Here is a 21640-nt window from a genome sequence, read left to right on the forward strand (position 1 = left end):
ATGTTCATTAAAATAAATCTTAATAAGAATTTTAATAGGCTTTTTTTACAGAGGTCCATAGTAGTTTCACATTTATTTTATGAAAGTAATAAGCCTCATTATTGCAACTTGAGGCCTTATTTCGTCTTGATTTTTTGTTATTTTTAGAAAGGATATTATACATATCTTACTGGAAGTTAATAAACATGTAACGGTATAATGACACTTACTTAAGCATTGGATCCGTCTTTATTTTTTCAAAAACCGTAGTGTAAGGCACGCCTAGAACTCTATCGATAATATGAACGAATCCATTAGTAGCTGCTATGTTTGGTTGAGTGACCGTGGCATTAACACCACCGCCTTCTACTGTCAGAGTCTGATTCGAATTAGCGTTCAATACGTTGAAGTATAGATACTTTCGCGCTGATGCCGTCGGTGCCTGATATATCTAGAAAATATTAATAACCATACGATTTCTGTTATACATATGTTAGTAACTATGCCATGGATTCAAGTCTAGCGAGTATAAATATTTTTTATGCCTCTAGCACAAGATTCTGAACATAAAAGTTTACTATGTGGTTTCAAAGTGTCATGCTTGAAATCAATAACATTGACAACTGAAATCATAACGTAAACCACAATTCATAAAAGGAATGATTATGTAATACATATTATGTCTAATCCTAATATGAAAAAAAGTATATTAACGTACAGATCCAGGAAGCTGTTCCCGTTCGCAGCGTTCGTCAAGGAAATAAAAATCGAATACATAAGTTTAACGGAATAATATTTGACCATAATATCTAAATAAGTGGTTTTATTAATAACCCTAAAATTTTAAATATTAGCTTCGTAATAGCTAAAAGTTATATCTATTGCATTACACCGGATACATTATCATTAAAATTTAAAAATGTAAACGTAAGGCCTGCTTGTAAATGTCATCATCATCATTTCAGCCATAGGACATTGCTACACATCAGCCTCTGTCACATATGTACAATAAGACCTGTAGAAAGCCTACTTTCATCGTCTTCCGAAAATTTTTACAAGGCTGTGTGGCCGCGCATTTGTGGATGTTCTCCCCTGCATTTGCCTGTCCACTTGTCTCCACTTCCGAAACTAAGCCCCCAGCGATCACATGCTATGAACGCTATGTGGCCTGCTTACTGCAACTTCAATATATAATTTTTTTCGTATTCAATGAGTAAAATTTTTATTAAAACAAAAACTTGTGCAAGTATTTAGAGTTGAAAAAAATATTCAGTTACCTATATTTATACAAGTATACATAAAAGCGATGAGACCTGTAGACGAGGCAAAGTATAATACACAATATGACCAACTACCCTCTGTACAGTAGAATAAGAAATGATCTACAAATAGAATCAAATATACTAATAACTGATTATCAATGAACGTAGGTAAACTTTGAAATTCTGTAAATACTTAGCTAACGAAATAATTAAGACAATTTTAAAGTAAGCTGTAGCATATATTATAGTTATATATATGTTACATGCCTTTGATAAAAAAGATGGTTTTTAAGTTTTAAAAATACATAACAGCTGAGCTGGGTTCTCTAACCTAGTTCAGTATACAAATTTACTTCAATAGCAATTTGTGTGTACGTCAATGTCCCTAACTACCCACATTAGGGAAACAAGTATATAAAAAACACTTAACTGTAACAAATAACTGGTAACTTTACAAAAACTAATCATTAATGATATCGATATTGTTTAAAATAGCTCACCTGGTTCATGTTATTATGTATAATCGCATCCATTGGCAACCTCTCCCTTACTAAATGTAAATTTAATATCTCTTTAAGCTTTTGATGATTTCTGTAACAAGAAATATGTCTCATTAAGCGCAGGAAGGAGTTGAAATGGAAGGAACGTCACATTCGTTAATATTTTTAAAAAGATTCTTATCTGTCACATTTTACACTGCTCAAATCTATATATTTTTCTTTTTACCAAGAACGATATTTACAAGTAGACTGGTATACTTGAGTATTGTGAATTTAAATAACATTAATTAAACGTTTTAGACCCTATGTTATACTCGTAAAACAGTGTGCGTTTGACAATTACCAGAAAAACATTACTGATGTAGGGATGCTACTAAATATTTTTTATTATTGATTTTGTTTTGTTGTATTGTCTTTATTTTAAAAATTGCATCCCAAATTTAATTAACAGTATTACTGAACTGGAAAGAACCAGATGAATATTAGAAAGGAATTGTTTAGTATAATAATGTTTCTTAATTGTTAAAGAGAAAGGCATAAGAATTAAAACAAAATTATTTAACTATGAAAAATAAACGGTTACACAAAACCAAAACAAAACTCAACTGCATAAGAAAAATATTTATACATTTACCTTTATATTTTAATACATATTTACCTGATAATATTTTGAACACTATTTTCATTCCATGCTTCGTTAGAAGGCGCGAACAAAGTTATATCTTTGGCTAGAGTTAATTCATTAAGGAACTGATTATTTTCACCCAAATCCATTATCACCTCGTAGAATTTGCAAAGTGGACCATCTTCTTTTTCCTGTCATTTGACACTTGTATTAATATTAAATTATATTTATACATACAAATAATTATAAATGTTTTTTTTTATTTGTTTATTTACTCTTTATTGTACATCAACACAGGTTTTAAAAAAATCAGATAAAATAGGTGAAAGATATAAAGAACGGTCTTAAACCGCGCAAACCGCGATTTTTTCTTTGACAAACATTTCAATTTTTATTTACACATTTTAGTTTAATATTATTAAACACATTTTAATTAAAGTTAACTCTTTTTCCAAATATAGAGAATATATGAAATTATTTACTAAATTATAAAACGTGCCCGATTAGATACAAACATACCTTGACAGATCCTTAGGAACATCGATAATTACGTAGATTATTTAAGTTAATTTTAGTTGCTACGAAATGACATTAAATATCTTTTAGGCATAAAAATAACCATTGCGGTTATAAAAATTAAAAATTCAAACAACGTACTTTACCTGAGTTGAGCGAATTCTACATTTAGTTAATAACATTAAAATATAGTAAGCATTGTTACATAACATATACATGCATTTTAGCGGAGACACTAAAGGTTAAACATGCTACGTGAATTGATACTTACAATACCCTAAAGTCGTTAATTTCATGCAGGATCCACAGGGTAGAGAACGCACAAATACATGAAACAGAGTCATAAATAACTTTTTATGGAAATAAATATTATCACTGTATGAGATAAACATACAAAAATAAATTTCCAAAATTTTAAGTACCGTTATATTAAGTTTTAATGTTAAAACGTTCTCCTATGTTAAACTTTTTCTTTATAGGAAAAGTTATTGTCTGAGATTATTATGCGATACACACTACTTAAAAATACGTACCTATTGGGCTATTAGTGGAATAGTTCTAAAATAAAATAAACAAAACAATAGAATAATTCAAGTTTTACTTGATCAAAATATATTAGTAGTTCTTGATTTTCTGACTCATTTACATGGTTCGTATAATAATGTTTACATCAAACATTATTAAATTTCATTTGAAAGTAGCAACTGTTCAGTTTCTGGCCGCCTCTTTTCAAAAGAACTACATATATTCCGAGCCGGTGCCAGCTTACTACTTATAATGTTAAAATAATTGACGACTCAAAGACAAGTGTGAATGACTACTTGAAAAAAGTTATGTTGAATTTGAATTCTAGCTTTTAGTAATGACTCAATGAAATCATTAACTTTTACGGTTTTAATGATATGTAAACAATATCAATTCGTATACAAGCAAACGAACGTAATGTAAATGGCAATTTAATGAATTACTAATATTTAAAAAGTGATTTAAGTGAATCATACAATAAAAGATAAATGTATCTTTCAAATAATTACTAGATAAAAGGGAAATTACAAAGTGCCATATTGTTAACAAAGTTACAAGATTTAATTAAAGGACAGTCACAAATGTTGAATATAAAAAACAAAAAACCTTATAGTTTTACCTTCATTGCCTGGTTTCCATGTAAATGTAGCGATAAGTAACGTCAAGTATAACATTATGCAATTATAATTTATTTAAAAAATTATTAAAATTAATCATTTATTTTCGTCAATGTGCCAATACATTTTATGTCTTATACACTATTTTGATTAATAATTTTTTCTTGTGTTTATGATTAATTTAAACAAAAAAGACACAGATAACATTTATAAATTAAAGTACTTTAGAAAGAAAAGTTTATTTATTTCGGTACATATTTTAAAATTCATAATAATCCATTATTATTAGCCTGATTACTAACCTTGAGAAAGTCAATTACGGACGTATCAACAACCATCAAAGGCCTCTGTATGAGATGAACAACTCCATTCTTAACTGGTATGTTCGCTCTTACAATATCAGCAAGCACCACTCCTCTGCTATGTTTAGCATCTCCAGCAACCGTATTGGATTTCACGTACGCTACAAAAGTATTAACGTTAATATAATGTACTAACGTCTATACAAAACATATGTAACGGTTTTGTGACTCTACTCACTAATTTCTTCTTGTCCATTAACCGCAACGCTAAAGGATATAATAACTTTGACGTTGTCGCTAAAAGCCATGCTTTCAAATTCTTGACTTTCAGGAGTAGCTTTTGTGAATAAAACATGATGGGGTATAACGTGGCCATCTATTACTTTTTCATCAATAAAATCTGACCTAGCCGTTGGCTGTAAAAAGTAAAAACGGATACACATTAGTTGTTAACAAATAATATCGTTCTTAATAAAATCGTTCTTCAATTTATAACACGTCCGATTTCTATTTCTTTTCCTCGCTATTTCTCTCTTCAGTAACAATTTAAATTACAATGTAATCAAAAAGTAATTCCATTTCATATTTCCATACCTTGAATCCTTCATCCACCGGAATAAAAAATGTATGCCTTCCGTCAGCGTTGAAAACTTCCTTTTTTTGAAGTTGATTTACTTTTTGACGAAAAGACCTACAAATTAGGTTGCTTTATAAGTTATTATACAATTGTTATAATAATATCATTTGTAAATATCAGAAAAAAGCTTTCAGCTTTTATAATTGTCTTAAAACATTTTAGTGAAAGATCATAGGCTCGGAGATTCAAAAAAACTGCTCGCTTTAATTGGTAGACAGGATTTGTACACAAATTTGTTGCTTTGATTACTAATAGCTGTAAAAATTGTAAAGTTTTTACACCTTACGTATTATTAACTCTGAGAGAATTGGTATTTGGGTAATGTTTTATATATTAGACAAAAATAATCTATATTTTAACCCCTTTATAGGCTTTAAACTTATAACCATTCACTCCGTATAATGCATGAATTAACTAAATTATATATGATTGTTTATTTAGGATGTGGTCTATAATGTTTAGTTAATCGATTTCAAATCTGCGAGCAGTGTTGTGATCATACCCGTCACGCCAGGCGCGTATTATGCGAAGTTAACTAGAAATTTGAAATTTAAAATCTTTTACTGCGTATTAATGCAAAATATTCATAAAAGAGTTGGTTAGTCTATTTTTCATTTAATCAGGTGTAAAATCTTTTGAACTAGAACATAAAAATGTTCGATAGCAGTAGTAGTCCAGCTGTATAGGACTGTGACGTAATCGTTTATCGCCGGTTCAATTTCCGCGATACAATCCTATGTAAATCAAACTTTTAGCATTGATTATAAAGAATCGCCATTACTAACAAACAAGATTCAGAGGATAGACAGCAGCGCCCTTTGCCTGCCATGATACCACACAACGATCGCCAAGCATGGATATTATGGAATATCCCCCAAAGATATCTTTACTCTCTTAACGACCTTTCTTTTAATAAATGTTTAAATAGGCAGTCATTTAAGTTCTTCAACAGATGACAATACAAGTGGATTATAGCTATTATTTAGGCTAAAGTACCGCATTAGCAAGGAGATTTTTTTTTCTTTCAATTAGTTCATCAGTTAATTCATCTACGTTTCCGATAATTACAATACTAAATAAATATAGATACACACACTATCCTAGAAACTTGTGAATATAATAAAAATACAAAAATAGAAATAAAAATATTTAATCGAAGTAATATTGGACGACTGGTTGTCTTACTATAAAAATAAGACATCATTATCATTCGTTTCGCTTCTCTTTGTAATATTTTTAGAACGAATTGTCCAATTACAGCTACAGTCAGTGTAAAAGTCAATCGTTTGCAAAATATTGAAATACAACTAAATTGCTGAAAGGTAATATTAAAAACAGTTCTCTAGTATATAATTTAATAAACAAGGAGTTATATTTCCATAATTTCAAATGCCACTGATTTGATTGGTTGAAGATTATAAGGTACGATGAAATAGAATCCATTGTACAAACCACAATGTAGCACACTCAAACTAACTATTTATAATTACTCTTTCTACAACGTATACCTATTTAAATTCAACGTTAGAAAATTAAAAATAAGTTTAAAACCGAAATAGACATTTTTTTCCATTTTCATTTTAAAAAAAACGTTCTACGGATGTCTGGGCTACCCTCATACATTTATGTTTTCAAACTGAAATGAAAATTGCAATATTTCATATTTATCTATTATTTCATATTAACATATTTTTCAATAGGAAAAAGTTAATTTTGATTATGAGTGTTATAACTTGCTATTAGATATATTTGTATATGTTATTTTGGTACAATAAAGTGCATATTTTAAAATGTTCATTTTTATTGATATATATTATATGTATATGTGAGTATATTGTAAGACATGATAAAAAGCCGACTCAAAGTAGGAACCTCGGAATAGTAATTTGAATCCTACTAAACTAAACTCACTGAATTCCAAAGTCTGTTCATATTTATCAATAAACATGCAATTACGTTTATATTTTTATATACATAAAAGCCTCTTTAAGTGACTAGAAAATAATGCTAAAAGGATTAAACCTAGTGTCGCTTACCTTACACATAAAGTATAAAAACTATAAATAAATATATAGGTTACATTTGTTTAATACGAACATTTCTCTGATGTTCGCTTTTGTACCTAATAAAGATTATTAATATATAATTTTCTATCTCACGAATTTATAACTCGTTATAAATTAGTTTCCAGAATTAATACATACTCGTACATAAATAAAACTTTTTATGTTTTGTGTACGTTATTCGTTGCAAGAAAACTGCTCTATACTACTGTAACTGACGATTAAAGGTAATGAAACCTACAAAAACTATGTTTGCAGTTTCTACCAAGTTATTGGAACACGCTATAAGATAATTATGATTAACATCAGTACGTGTGGCTTATTATTTACGTTCAATTTATGTTACTTATTAAAAATAAAACTTTCTTTATAAGCTTACGTTGATTTTTACGAATCAGTTCATAGAAATATTAGTTAACAGAGCAAATCTTACAAAACTGAATAAAAAAAATATTAATTTAAAAGAAAAAGATATATTTAACTAGCAATTTAAGGAACTTTTACATAAAAATAGTATATTTGAATGCAAAAGAATTACGTATTCTATTAACTTTTTATGTAGCAAATAATCTACATATATAACAACTTACTATACATTAAACACACTACACGAAATGAAAGTAATTAAGAAAGCAAGAAAAAAATCCGCTTTGGATTGGCAAGTTGTAGTGGCAGTGGACAGACAACAAGGCGCGCAGAACAAGTGGCAGCTGGGACCTTATGGTTCTAAAAAGGAGACTACGGACTGGCACGCGCAGCGCAAGACGTCCACTCACAGGGTGAACAGAAGACCTAGTTATGGTCATCGGAAGGTGCTGGCATCGGAAATCTATGAAATGAAGCCTTGGGTCTTTAGCAATATACGTCCCGAAATAATTCTCACGATGATGATACTAATAAGTATAAATTTTAATACCTTAATCTGTGTTGGCCAATATTAAACACATCAGAATGTTCTAAAAATTGATATGCGTTCGGATTGTAGACAGGTGTACTTGTAGAAGTAGGTCCGTGAGGCTGAAGGGGTTGTAGAACTTGATCAATCACATGGAGAACCTACAAAAAATTAAAACATGTAGTATTTGTCTTTTAATATTTACTTTATTAATGAAAAAATAAGCACTTTGAAAACCTTTCACTATTGATCAAACGGAAAATCCAACAAACCTTCAAGTTCTAAATAAAGAACTGCTTTATTCGTCTTATGAAAAATCGTCATATTAAAGTTAATATAATTAATATAAAAAACAAATGTTTTTCTGAAGATTTATTAATAGTGCAAAGTAAGAAAAAATTGTGAATATAATTATTATATAGCACAAAGTATTCGTATGCATTTACTATGCTTCTTAATCAATAATCAAATTAAACAATTTTGAGGGTTGAAATTATTATTAAATAATATAAAGTAGCCATTTTAAAACTATGTATTTTTGATAAAATGATAATAATTTCACTATAAGCTTTAATTATAATATCGATTGTTATTATAAATAGTATTCACAATATTTTTGACAATTATTTTAGATCTAATGTGTTCATATATAATTTTTATACATTTACTATAATAATATCAAAAATTTTAAAGTATATCGGTAATAAATCACATGAACTATATGAATAGAAATTATAATGTTTAAAAGACTTATCATTTAATTCGTCTCGCTATGAAAAATAATAAATTTAATGTTTAATAGGATTATAAAAGTTGATTGAATTTCTCACCTGGAGTTTACCGTTTCCATTAACTGCTTGATAGGACCTCGTAATGTGTACTTTTGCGTTGTTTACGTATATGTCATCGTGCATAGTATCGCGCCGCCTTGTTACCCAAAGTGGCGGATTACCATCTAACTCCGACGATATAGAGTAATCTAAATTACTCAATGTTGTAGCAAGATTAGCTAAAACAAAAGTTAATATAAATCATTAATTCTTGCTTATATTTAAAATAACAGCACGATAATTAAACCAAAAACACTTACATATGTGATAAAGTACTAAATTGTCATCCATTTCTCCATTGTATCTCTGGAAAGCCTCATTTGTGGGCGCGAACATAGTCATTTGTCTGTATTGCAAACTTACATTTGCCACCATATTGCGCTCCACCAGCGCTAGGAACTAAAAGAAAAAACATATGATAAATTTAATTTTGTTATGTATATGAAACAGGCATTCTAAAATTATCAACAAACTACATTTACAGGTTTTCTATTTTGTGTTAGGCCATCGATAGGTACAATACAAAGGCACGTCTATTTTTCGCAAAACAGAAACTCAAATTATAATTTTAATGCATTACATTTTAAGGATGATGTAGCCAGACATATTACAGTAACTGGGAAAGACGTACTATTTTATACTTTAACGTGATGAGTAGATAAATGATACTATGTGCGATAATGTAAAACAAAATTAGGCACCATCATGAGTCCGGCTTAACAATTTCAAGTAAAATCAAATAAAGGACGAAAGATAAAGACCTACTTCGTACATTTTTATTTTTAATTTTCACCTATTTTTGATTTAAACAAGAAAACTATTTTTAGAGTTATGAAAATAACTGTGATCGGCATACTTTATTTATCTTTAATGTACTGAACATTTGTTAATATTTTATGCCGACGTTTCGATTAGCTAACACTATGGGTGTGTTGTAGATTTGTGTGCACACATGAACATGTTCATGTTAGCAAGGTTGCGTATGTTTATACATTAATCGCTACTTAAACATTTTGTCTATCTTAATTATTAGCGTCATTCGTTATGGATCTATTACAGACTTATGGCATATTTATTTTTTATTCGAGGCTGATAAAAATTTTGGACATACAACAAAATAAAATAAGCTTGTAAGTATGGAACTATATTATTGTAACGGCGTATTAGTTGTAGTGACCTCTTACCAACACGCTGATCGCATGCATGTTTTTAGTGATATTAATATATTAAAAGAAATGGTGGTAACTTTCCTATATTTTACGAGAAAACTTATATACATAATCTATAAGGAAAGTTGACATAGAAATTCACTGACGAGGTCGACATTGACCTTCACTTAACAGACAGGGTGTGTTTTCCTTGGCCTATAACATTTACATTGTAATAAGTGGGTGCCACTAATACTTTTCAGAAAGAGCTATTTTAAAAATAATATTAAGAATAAAAATTAAAATTCGAAAACAGAACTCTTTACTATATGTTCACAAACATAATCATTTTGACAAGTATTTTCAAAAATTGGCGGCAATTAAAATTGTATTTCACCTCATTATGGTTTTAAGATATGAAAATTTGCGTAATATAAAGCAACAAATTTACAATGAACTTCGATACTTTTTCCTGATAAAATTCCATCTCTTATTACTTTTATCAATTAGTTTAACGAACTCAAACGTGGTCGTACTAATCTCAGAGATGATCCGCATGAAAGAAGTCCTTCAACGGCGACTATTGATTTTTTTGAATGACGCATTGATTTCTGCCGTGAAGTAGTGTTGAAATTCAAATACATATATATCATATGACATTGTCACAAGCGTCAAACTTGTTTCTTTAATATTCATCCTAAAACCAAGGAAGAAAAAAGAAGAAGAAGCTTAAGGTAAAACATGTTCACTTCGTCCTTTGGTTGGACAGAAATGAATGTTCTCGAATACAACAAAACAGTAACGGCCGAGAGGTATACGAGAGGTACTAAAGTGGTGCTCTTTCATCCGGATAACGCGTCAACGCACTCAGCCTAACGAAAGACCGAATATTTGACTACAGCAAAGGTGGAGTAGACGAGTCGTCCTATTTGCAGTACCGACCTTACACACTTTATTCTCAAAAGAAGTGGGTCCACTACTTCTTCCTATACTTTATGATACGTAGATTGTCTTGATTTTTTTGAAAAACAACTAAGTTGAGGAGTAAAAAAATTTGCAAGTTAACACTCAATTTAATTTTTGGTATTCTAAAAACTTTCATTGTCACGTCTACTATCAATCTATATTTATAGATATATAATTAAAATTTCATCTGCAGATTAATAGTCACAAAAAATATGAAATTACCGCAAAAATCAAATAGGCTAATTATACAAGAAAGGCTCAAGCTTTAATAAAATAGACATATCATATAAATAAATCTAACTCGATATAATAATAATACAATTATTATTATTGTGTTAGTGAAGCTAATTCTTAGCTCCAAACACAAAGATGCACATGTTATTAAAGAGCTCAAATTTGCAATGACTAAAATCAAAACTTGGTACAGAAACCTGCACAGTTGCACACCCAAAGTAAGTTACATACAGTATTCGGTATTGCATAGTCCTTAGCATAAATTTTGCGAAAAATTCTTATTCACTGGATAAGATAATAAATAAATTGGAATCATACTGAACGGTCTTCGATAACCATTAGTAAAAAATTGCATGTGACAAAGTCTGCAGGGACAGACAGTAAGCGAGAGTTAATTTTAATATGTAGTAATCACAAACGCTGTTTCTTAATATATTTTTTTCTTCTCTTTAACCGGTAAAAGCGCCCACTGTTAGGCATCGGCCTCTTAGTCTTGCGCTGCCCGCATCCAGCGACACCTCGTGACCATAACTGTGTCGTCGTTCCGGCAGGTCGCCACTCGAAAACCTTTCGACCCAAATGGTCGTCGACTGCAAGAGGGATGTGCCCCGCCCACTATCACCTAAGACGAGCAATTCTTCGAGCTCCGTCCGTCACTGCTCCTTCTACGGATCTCCTCATTCATGATTCAATTTCACAGCTAAACTCCGCGCATAGCCCTGCCCATTGCTCTCTGAATGACCTTATTATGGGTGACGTTATTTATAATTTTTGAAACTTTTTATTTTCGGAGACAGTTTACCATACGTTTATTGATTCTTTAAAGCTTTTAAACCTATACCTATAAGCAATCACTGAATAACGTAATTAAATATATATAAATTTATTAATAAACACAGTCAGCTACTAGAAGTTAATGTCCCATATGGAATATATATACGTTCAGATGTTCATGCTCATGTAAACGTAATAAGTGGAACATAGAACAAAGCTAAAGCTCTTTATTGTAAAAATCTATTAGACATTTCATTCTTTTGTTTATCAAATAGCAAGCAGTAAAAATATTTTTGAATCTGTTTATGTAACTGTCATCATGTAATATTTTTTTTGTAAATTTTTTTATGTACGTGTTTATTATTTTCCGTAAAAAAGATAAAAAAAAACATTACAACGTTATTTTAAGCCTGTTCCGTTGACTTCGTATTACAAGAAACAATACATTTATCCGCGTCATTGTTGCAATGCGTTTATATTAAAAGCTTTAATACGAACTTAATCATAAGATATAAATAAATGTAATTGTAGGAGAAAAAAAATATTCAATCAAATGTTGGCACCAAACGTTATTGAGGTTACGTGTTTTCAATAGATTGAGTAAATTGGCAGTCGAGCTGTCTGTGAATCCCGAAAGAAAAGGAAGAAATATTTCACCTTATATTTGCTATTATATTTAGTTCGTTGATATATTTTCAATTTATGCATATTTGACATATGCACATTCTCATCGGGTAAATTTAATTTCTGCTGGTCACTAGATCGAAGCTACAGCGGCTTTAACATCGAGAGAATGGCTAAATGAAATCATGCTTTTGTGGAATCAGAGTATTACTCATGAGCTACTCAGCACATGTTAGTCCCTAGTAATAATACTATCAGTAAACCTGCAGGAATAACTATATATAAATGTGTGTATAAATATATATAACACAGTTTAAATATTATTTAAATATTAAATTTATTAAAGTAGGACACCCATTGAAGTTAAGTGAATCTAAAAATTAAACAATATACTGAAGTCCTATCACACATGCTTCGAATTAATAAAAGTTAAAAATATATTTATCTATATCACTAACTGCCGAACCCGTCAGTACAAGCGTAGAAAAAAACATTTACAGTAGTCCATGTTTATAAATGTACAATATATTCATCTTGCGTTTATTTATTTAAACAAAACAAACATTAAGAGATGGATTTAACATGATAAAATGTAATATAATCCATTAGCAAATAAAGACCGTTAGTCGTGGTGACTCATTCGGGGCCTCATTATTAACCTCATAGTCACGGGCCGTGGAGAAGTCTATGCTCGTGACTTCTTTACGACTTCGAATCAGGAATGAGGAGATACGTAGATGAAGGATAATAACTCATATAACACAAAAGATTGGTGGACAATAGATGGCTGAAATGGTGATGAAGATGATGAAATCTCGAAATGTTGCAGTAATAATAATTACTGTTGTATATTATATACTACAGTCAGTAGGTATGTAAAATTAATGAAGAATATTTGAATGTATTTTTAAATATTTGGGGGTAATAAAAGTATGTTATTTCAAAACATTAACAATACATGTTAATTGATGGCAGTAAACTGAATATAATGATATATTGAAATTAGCGAACCTCCTCGTTATCAAAACGTCGTAATAATAAAACTTGTCGAGCTATTGAGGTCATTCAAACAAAATGGGGAAGATTTGTGCGAAAATGGCGCCCGGTAAACATCCCTGCTTCGATGGCGTCTCTCTGACGGGGCCGACACTGTCGCCGGTACAATTTCAGCTAGACATAATCACTGTTCTATATATTTAACGCTACATTGTCTTGTAATTGGTTCGAAACTCTTGTGTGAATTGATTTGTTGAAGTAGATTAAAGTTTAAATTATTTTCCTTGTACCACAGATTTAAACATATATGTTTCATCGTTTTCGCTGTAAGACGTCACCGCTGGACATAGGCCTCCCCATACATTGTTAATGGATCGATTAAAACTGCCTGCATCCAGGTTCGTACGACAGGATACTTAAAGCTGCGCTTGCCGGTCCTTGATCAACATTCGAGAACCTTTCTGTCGATTTCTGCCTTCATCTACGAATCTGCTCAAATTTGATTCGACCGCGTAGAGAAATTCCAAGCATAGCTTTCTTCGTGGCTAGTTAAGCGAGTGTAAACTAGCTAATGAGGCATAATAATATACTATATACACATACTTCATATATATGTTTATGAAATGGGTGTATATTGTTTATAACCTCTTCTTTATATTAGTTGAAAATAAAATAGTTATGTATCACTTTTTACCATTCGGTTCTATTGAATGTCTGAAAGCAGAGAAAATACAATCATTAGACGCGCCAAGTGTTTCCTTTACAAACACTTGTCAGCCCTGTAACTAAAATGGAATGGGGAAAAAAAATCCTACAAAATGCTGGATGGGTCGACGGAATGATTAATGTTTTCAGTTTGTTTTTGTGTTATATTAGAGAATTAAAAAAAAATCTGGAGACTTGTTTTTAAACTGAACGATCTGGAAAATTAAAAAAATCTTTTTGTAACTATGCTGGACAGTTTTGGGAAAACTATAAAACACCTCGTCCAATATAAATGTGCCGCAGTATGTAAAGACCATGAACCATAGACCAATGTGTGTTACCAGACGATGTTTGGATTGGTCTCTCACTCTTTGGCAAGCTCACAGTACCTCAATGAGCCATAGAGTGGGCTAAGCTCGGGATATGTCTATGAAACCGCACCAGAAATGAGGAGGATTTATATATATATTAGCAAGTTAAAGTGGCAGGCAGTAAGGCAGGTCACATATTACGCAGAACAAGTTGCCGCTGGAGTCTGGTTTCTGTAGTGGGTACCATAGACTGGTAAGCATAACGTAGGATGCCCATACAGAAAGTGGACAGACGGCTTTGTTAAGATCGTCAGAAGACGCTGAATGCAAACCGCATCAAACCGATCCTATTGGAAATTAATGGAGGTGGCCTTAGTTTTGCTTAATAGACATACGAATATTTTAATGAACATCAATGATTAGTTTTTTGTACTCCTTTCACGGAATAAATCATAGTATCCAAGACATTTTTATATCCAGAAAGTCTATTTATAAAGTATGACACTAAATAGTAATAAGCTATTACATTAGTTACTCTAAGCACCATGATGTGTTTTAAGATAAGCTAAAAGAAAACCTATAACTAATTTGTCCCTTTGTTCTTCTGGGCAATGATCCTTCATTTGAATATTCAAAACACAACCCGTTCTTTGTCAGTTCTGTTACTCACCGCTCATTTAAATTGCAAACGATTACTGCGATCATATTTACCGATAGTTTCCTTTATTACTTCTATACAGGTCATCGAAGCGGGCCCTTTTAATTAAGAAGTATGAATTAATATGTTGCATGTGACATTAGAAGGTAAACCACAAGTGATTCCTACTATGGGACTAACAATGGCTGGTTTCTTATAAGGGACTGTCATGCATTCACGCATACTACCGTAAATAAACATTTTGTTTTCGCAAATCACTGTTAAAAAATCATACATTAAATTTATCGTCTGTAATATACGATTATTTCAATTAATGATATTGGCAATCTTTGTATATCCAAGTGATATGAACAACAACCTGATAATGGATTTAAATAAAGATTTTAATACAACATAAACATAAAATCCTTTACTCATTCTTTCGCTAAGATACCACTACCCAAAGCAGCTATAGATATAAATTCAACCAAATAAAATCAAACTGTAGACTACGGTTACAGAAAATCTTTTTTTCACATATGAACATTTCTATCAGTTTTTATTTACATACATGTAAAGATATTTAATATGTATTTATATGTACGTATAATCATTATATACCATCATTATTTTAAGCACTTTTTATTAAAGAATTTAAGCCATAACCCTACAGCCACCACCGTTTTTTGTTTGTAGACTAAAGTAGAATGTTAGTGGCGATAATTCCGAACTTCGAATATATTTTTGTGTTGTTTACAGAAGTTTTAACAAATAAAATATAAATAGATACTAGATATCTGTCATATTTAGAAACGTATTATTTTTTTATTTTTTTGCAGTTTGTGTTGTGTTAGCATCTGCTTGTCTCCTTATCAAGTAAAGCGATCGATCTAACAGTACTCCAAACATTTTTATTAGTTTTATGAAATTACAAAAAATTTAAACCGAAAATTTTCTCCAAAATTCGATGAAGTTGGTTCTTGTTTTCTCTGTTGGTTGATTATGCCTTTGGCCGTCTTCCATCGAAATTGATCAGTATAAATATATGTTCATACGCTTGGCTTCAAACATAAAGTGCAGCCTTAAAAACTCGTTCCTCAAATATCTAAAACTTTATTTTCTGATTGAGGTAAATTGAATATGACTTATTACTATGTAACTTAAATATTTAAGGTACTGAACATTTTTATTTTTTAATCACAAATACAAAATAATATTTCCTCGATGGTTTTCATTTACTCATCATTATAATTTAATATTCAGTACAGCACTCAACTAATAAATAAATACGTCGTATTGAACATAGATGTTCATACATTTTTAAAATCTACAGAACAATAAATAATCGTAACAAAGAGTAGTAATGGACATGTGAAGTTTTTTATTCGAAACAGATTTTAGGGTCCCTTTTATTCACAATGCAGAATTTAAATGAAAAGAAATACATTTTGTTACCCTAATCTTGATTAAAAACCTTTTACAAAGCACCCCGCTAGGTGAGTAAGTGTTAATCTGATTTAATTTATTGTGTAATGCTTGTTCAACAGCAGCTATTTGACATTTCGCTAAATAAAAGGGTCCTCTTGAATGACAGTTGTATCAGAGAAAGCTCTTTCGGAAACGTATATTATTATTTATTTGTACGAAGTATTTAAAAAAAAGAGAAGAATTATTTAAAACGTGAAAATGTTACTATAAAATGAAATATAATAATGTGAATATAATATTATATGATTGTCCTTTTGAGAATCACAAAAATAAAAATTTTGAAGTGAATAACAAAGAAAACTTTGCAAGTAAAATTTCTTTTATACAGAATGATTGGTTATAAGTGTAAAAACTTTAAAGGGGTGAATGTACAGCACATTTGCTGTCAATTAATATTTGGTAAACACCATCTAAAATCAATGGTTACATAAATTTTAAATAACGTAAGGACAACATGTCAAGAAAAAGAGTATTCAATATTTGAATAACTACATATTAAAATTAATAATTGTTTACTATCTGTCCCTGCAGATTGTACTGTCGAAAGTTAATGGCCCTTTGTTTTGCAATAGAAAAAAATTATGATTTCAGAGTGGTCACTTTATATTGAGTGAATGGAAATAGTCGTAAAGGTTTTATATTCTTTTCTGATAACTAAACTACAGTCACCCCTTTATACCTAGAATCAAGTAAAAAGAAGATATAATAAATATTTGGTAAATTACCTAAATACATAAAAAACAACTTCATTTTGATATCGCACATTGCCGGCACAAAGTCTGCCCAGATAAACGGGATACTTATCGACTTTACTGTAATTCGCAAGGCACTAGATTGCGGCCGTGAGTACGGCAATAAACGATTTATTTGGCGCAAGTAACAATTCCAAAACTTGTACGTATATATATATATATATATATATATATATATATATATATATATATATATATATAGATATATAGAGAAAGTAATCTATATGTAAATCTTAATTCAATTATTATATTTGATAAACATTTTATTGATATTGTATAATAAATAAAAGAAATTGTTTAAATGTTACTAATTTTTGCAGCTGTAAGACCATTAAGTATTTACTGTGTGATAATCGCCACAATAAAACAAATAAATTTGTTATTTACATAAAATTAAATAAGACATTATTTACTTGTAATTTTTGCGCATATTTTTGTCCTTATCTACTCTAATGCTTAATCTTATCTCTAAAAATAGTCTTAATAATATAAAAAAATGTGCAAAAATAGTTCCCTCATTAAGTTTCGGTATTCCAAAGAGGATTTACTTAAAATAACTAAGAGAAACAAAACTGCCGCGCGTTAATCTTACTAAGACCCTGAAAGCACATTTTAACTTTCTGCACAAATTAATACAATAAATTATTGAAGTAATAAACTAATCTTTACTCAGAGCATTGGGTAAAGGAATTGTTTCAGCATAATTACGTAAACGGGTATATACAATTTTATTTAACTGTACATTTTATACATTTGTATTTGTATTAATGTATGTACATTGCGCTGCAAGCATATTAAATCTAAGTCCTTTTTACAGTACAGAGAAAATAATTTGACTGTGAGGCTACACTTAGTATCTTCTTTTTTCACCCGTCTGAGTGGCTTTTACTATTTTAGTACGATGTAACTTTGCCCTTCTGCGTGTGTGAATAAAAAAATACAGAGAATATATAAGTGACGCTGGAAAACATGTTATAGATCACGTTTTTATTTCACTGTAACTTACTTGAACATTTGTATTATTAGTTAAAATATTTAAAAACGTTATTTACTTGTTTATATTTTCTTGATTCCCATAACATCTTGAAAACATGCCATGGAGAGGGGCTGTGCTACGAATGTAACCAACATAGGCCAGAGGCATGGTAAGTTGAAGTGGCATTGGTCAGGTCACATACAGAACAGTTGGTCGCTGAGGTCATGCGGTTCTGGAGCGGAAACTTTGGACCAGAAAGCGCTGTATGGAACTACTACCTCCAAGGTAGACATTGTTAACGTCGGAAGACGCTGGATGCAGGCCGCTTTCAACCAGTTTATTTAAAATGTATAGAAGAGACCATATCCAACAGTAGGGGTCCTATAGCTGAAACAATAACAATGATGATATAAAAATTATATCACGAATCAAGAAGCGAATCAATAAAAAAATTACCTTTATTATTTTAAGCTCAAGTATATATTTTATAGGTCTTTAATCACTTATAGATTTTCCAATAACGAAAGACATTTCATTTTGATCGGGTCTAGTTTACAGGTTAATGAAATGCCGGCGACAGTCAGTCGCGACAATTTCGGAGCCACGTCGGCGCCAACGGGAGAGGCGAACATAAGGAGTCTGCGTTCTTTGTCTATTGATATCTACACGGGCCTGCACTCATTTCAACCCTCTCCACAAACACTCGCTTGCTTGCATAAAAAAGAATAAAAATTCCGTACCTAAATTGCGCACTTCCTTAAATTAGGTGTTGCATTATTGAAATTTACACCCACGCTACAGTAATAATATGAATAATTTTACTTTAAAGCAAAAATGTGTTTTTTTTCCAGAATTTTATGAATATCCCCAAATCATAATGTCGTAAATTTTATTAATCACTCATGCAAGTTTTTTTTTTCAAAAAGATTACGCTATAAGATGTATTTTCAATTTTAGACCACGTGATTTCATTAAGGATGTGTACGGTTTGTAATCAACCACGAAAGCAAAGTACATGATCATCATCATGGTACCTGTGTCAAATTATTGATCTTATATACAGATTTTCAAGGAACCGAAGCCAGTAAGCCACTGTTCTAACGTCAATGCACTGTTCCTCATATTTAGCTTGTACATATTAAAGCAACTGTCCCGTATCCAACATCAGACGTGCCATATGTGATGAATGAAAGCTATTATTATTAAAACCCTGGTTTATTTGCAGCGCTAATTCTTTGGGTGTAAATCTGCCCCGCGCGGCTGTAGGGTAGGTGCTGATTAATTTTGCATGAGCAGTTGTCCCGAGCCCTTGTTCGCTCTATATCTAGGCCGTGTTGCCGAGCGCAATGAAACACCAGTTCGAATTCGGACGTTGCATCTGTTAAATGAGAAAGAATTATTCGCATCTATATTCCTGTTTACTATAGACAAATTATCTAGAAGCAAATTATGTATGTACGATTTAAATGTTCTTTGAACACGTATATTTGTAACGCAAAAAATCTCCAAAAATATTTAAATTGTTAATTGACTATCAAAATCACAATGAAATATTATAATTAACAGTAAAATTTATTATTCATTTCATAACTTGTTAAATCGATTTCAAAAAACCAATTACTCAGCAGATTATTAATTATTAAAAATGTACAAATTATAGATTGCATATTTATAGTACTCAAGTCAGAATTTTTTTCACATAGGTGTAATGCTGTAATTAAGAAAAAAGGCGTAGTTTTTAAAATGATATTAAATGTGAACTTAAAAAAAAATAATTAACTTTTTACATAAAATAAATTTAAAACTTTAATAAAAATAATAGTATTTTTTATTAAAATTAATAAAATAAATCTTGGACTTTGAAATAAAATAAAATCTAATATCTTGAATAAAATAATACATTATAAATAAAATGAGTCATAATTTTTTGGATAAGTAGTAGATCTTAGTAAATAAAAAATAAAAGATACAATATTAAACTAAAAACAATTCCCGGTGAATTCAAGAAACTAGTCGTTCTAATTTAAAACACATCACAATGACGGAATGAGCGTTTGCGTATATGTCAATACCGACACGGGTAAGGCCTCACAGCATGGTTATAGGTTTTGCGTGACTTAAATAATTCCGCAGGGTCTTATGCAAATGATTAGATCTACTTGTTTAAAGTTTTCCGTAAAGGCTTTTGCAGTAATAAATAGTATTTACCTTTACTTTTACAACATGAAAACTTGTTCTGTAGGATTGTAATTAAAGCTCAGGCCCCTTTTAAACGCAAAACAGTGATTTTTCTAACTTTTTGCTATATCGTTTATCTTAACAGATCTACTCGTCATTATTGTCATTCTAGCCGTCGGTCTATCGCTGCTGGTCATATGATTCCCCATAGTTTTCAAACAAGTACGGTCGGAAATGTCTTACATTCAAGTAAATCGACGACCTAATAAAGTTCATCTATACACTTTATAGATGGAAGGCTTAAGCTACGCTCACGATATGTGGTCTTAACTCCAGAAATTAAATGTCACAGCGGCCTTCTGTTCTGCGCGCTGTCGCTAGCCCAGTGCCGCTTAAAGTTGCCCATCCGCTGGGCTATATAAATTTCTTTCGCTCGTCATTCCTGATTCGATGTCACAGAGAAAAATCAACTCAGTAAAAAAAATTACGGTTAACTATCCCAAAATTTTACTTACAGATTAATTTAACCATTATCACGCCATAAAATCAATGTCGTCTTCAGTAGCAACAAAAATAATTTAGTTTGATTTACAATCAATAGTCTAGAATTTTTTAAGGCATAACCTGATAATTTAATTATAAAAAGAACGATTGTAAATACCAATTATGAAAACGTGTAATAAAAGTCATTTGTGTACGATGTGTTACATTATAAAACGTTTTAATACGTTAGAAAATATAAAACAGCAGAACAGAACACAAATTTCTAGACAAAGTAATTTATTCCCACAAGGTTTATTTAAATTTTCCACAGTCAAAGTAATGAAGCAAGTGACATAGCTGTGGCTACCAGCTGCGGAAGCCATAGCGGTAACGGCCGGGCATTCCGCTTGAAACCGGAACAAGCTCTTGAGAGGCTTCCTTTAATTTACCTAGTTTTTTATAGAATAGCAGTACGTTTGCAACTCAAAGTGCTTTCCTTTTTCTTCTTAAAAATCAAAACTAAAAATGCGGACTTCTTTTGAGATTTTAGACAAGATGCTAAGATTTTACATATCATTTAGGATGTAGATTTCGTAAACGAGGTTTGCTACACATAC

The 21640-nt window shown here is 30.7% G+C and overlaps 1 protein-coding gene across 1 annotated transcript in view; it reads right to left on the minus strand.

Moving 5' to 3' along the window:
• Fas1 (fasciclin 1) overlaps positions 1-21640 on the minus strand; it is a 36969-nt gene that overhangs the window by 2252 nt on the left and 13077 nt on the right. Inside the window, exons 2-10 of the mRNA XM_068774898.1 lie at positions 9012-9150; positions 8752-8930; positions 7943-8082; positions 4921-5017; positions 4565-4742; positions 4327-4487; positions 2400-2557; positions 1742-1832; positions 210-430 (exon numbers count right to left, since the gene is read on the minus strand). Of these exons, the coding sequence (XP_068630999.1) occupies positions 210-430; positions 1742-1832; positions 2400-2557; positions 4327-4487; positions 4565-4742; positions 4921-5017; positions 7943-8082; positions 8752-8930; positions 9012-9150 (1364 nt within the window). The remainder of the gene's footprint in view (positions 1-209; positions 431-1741; positions 1833-2399; positions 2558-4326; positions 4488-4564; positions 4743-4920; positions 5018-7942; positions 8083-8751; positions 8931-9011; positions 9151-21640) is intronic.

This window comes from Battus philenor, unplaced genomic scaffold (genome assembly GCF_028537555.1).
Source record: "Battus philenor isolate CCGP_79_NKW_IND1 unplaced genomic scaffold, ilBatPhil1.0.hap1 SCAF_8, whole genome shotgun sequence".
Lineage (NCBI taxonomy): Eukaryota > Metazoa > Arthropoda > Insecta > Lepidoptera > Papilionidae > Battus > Battus philenor.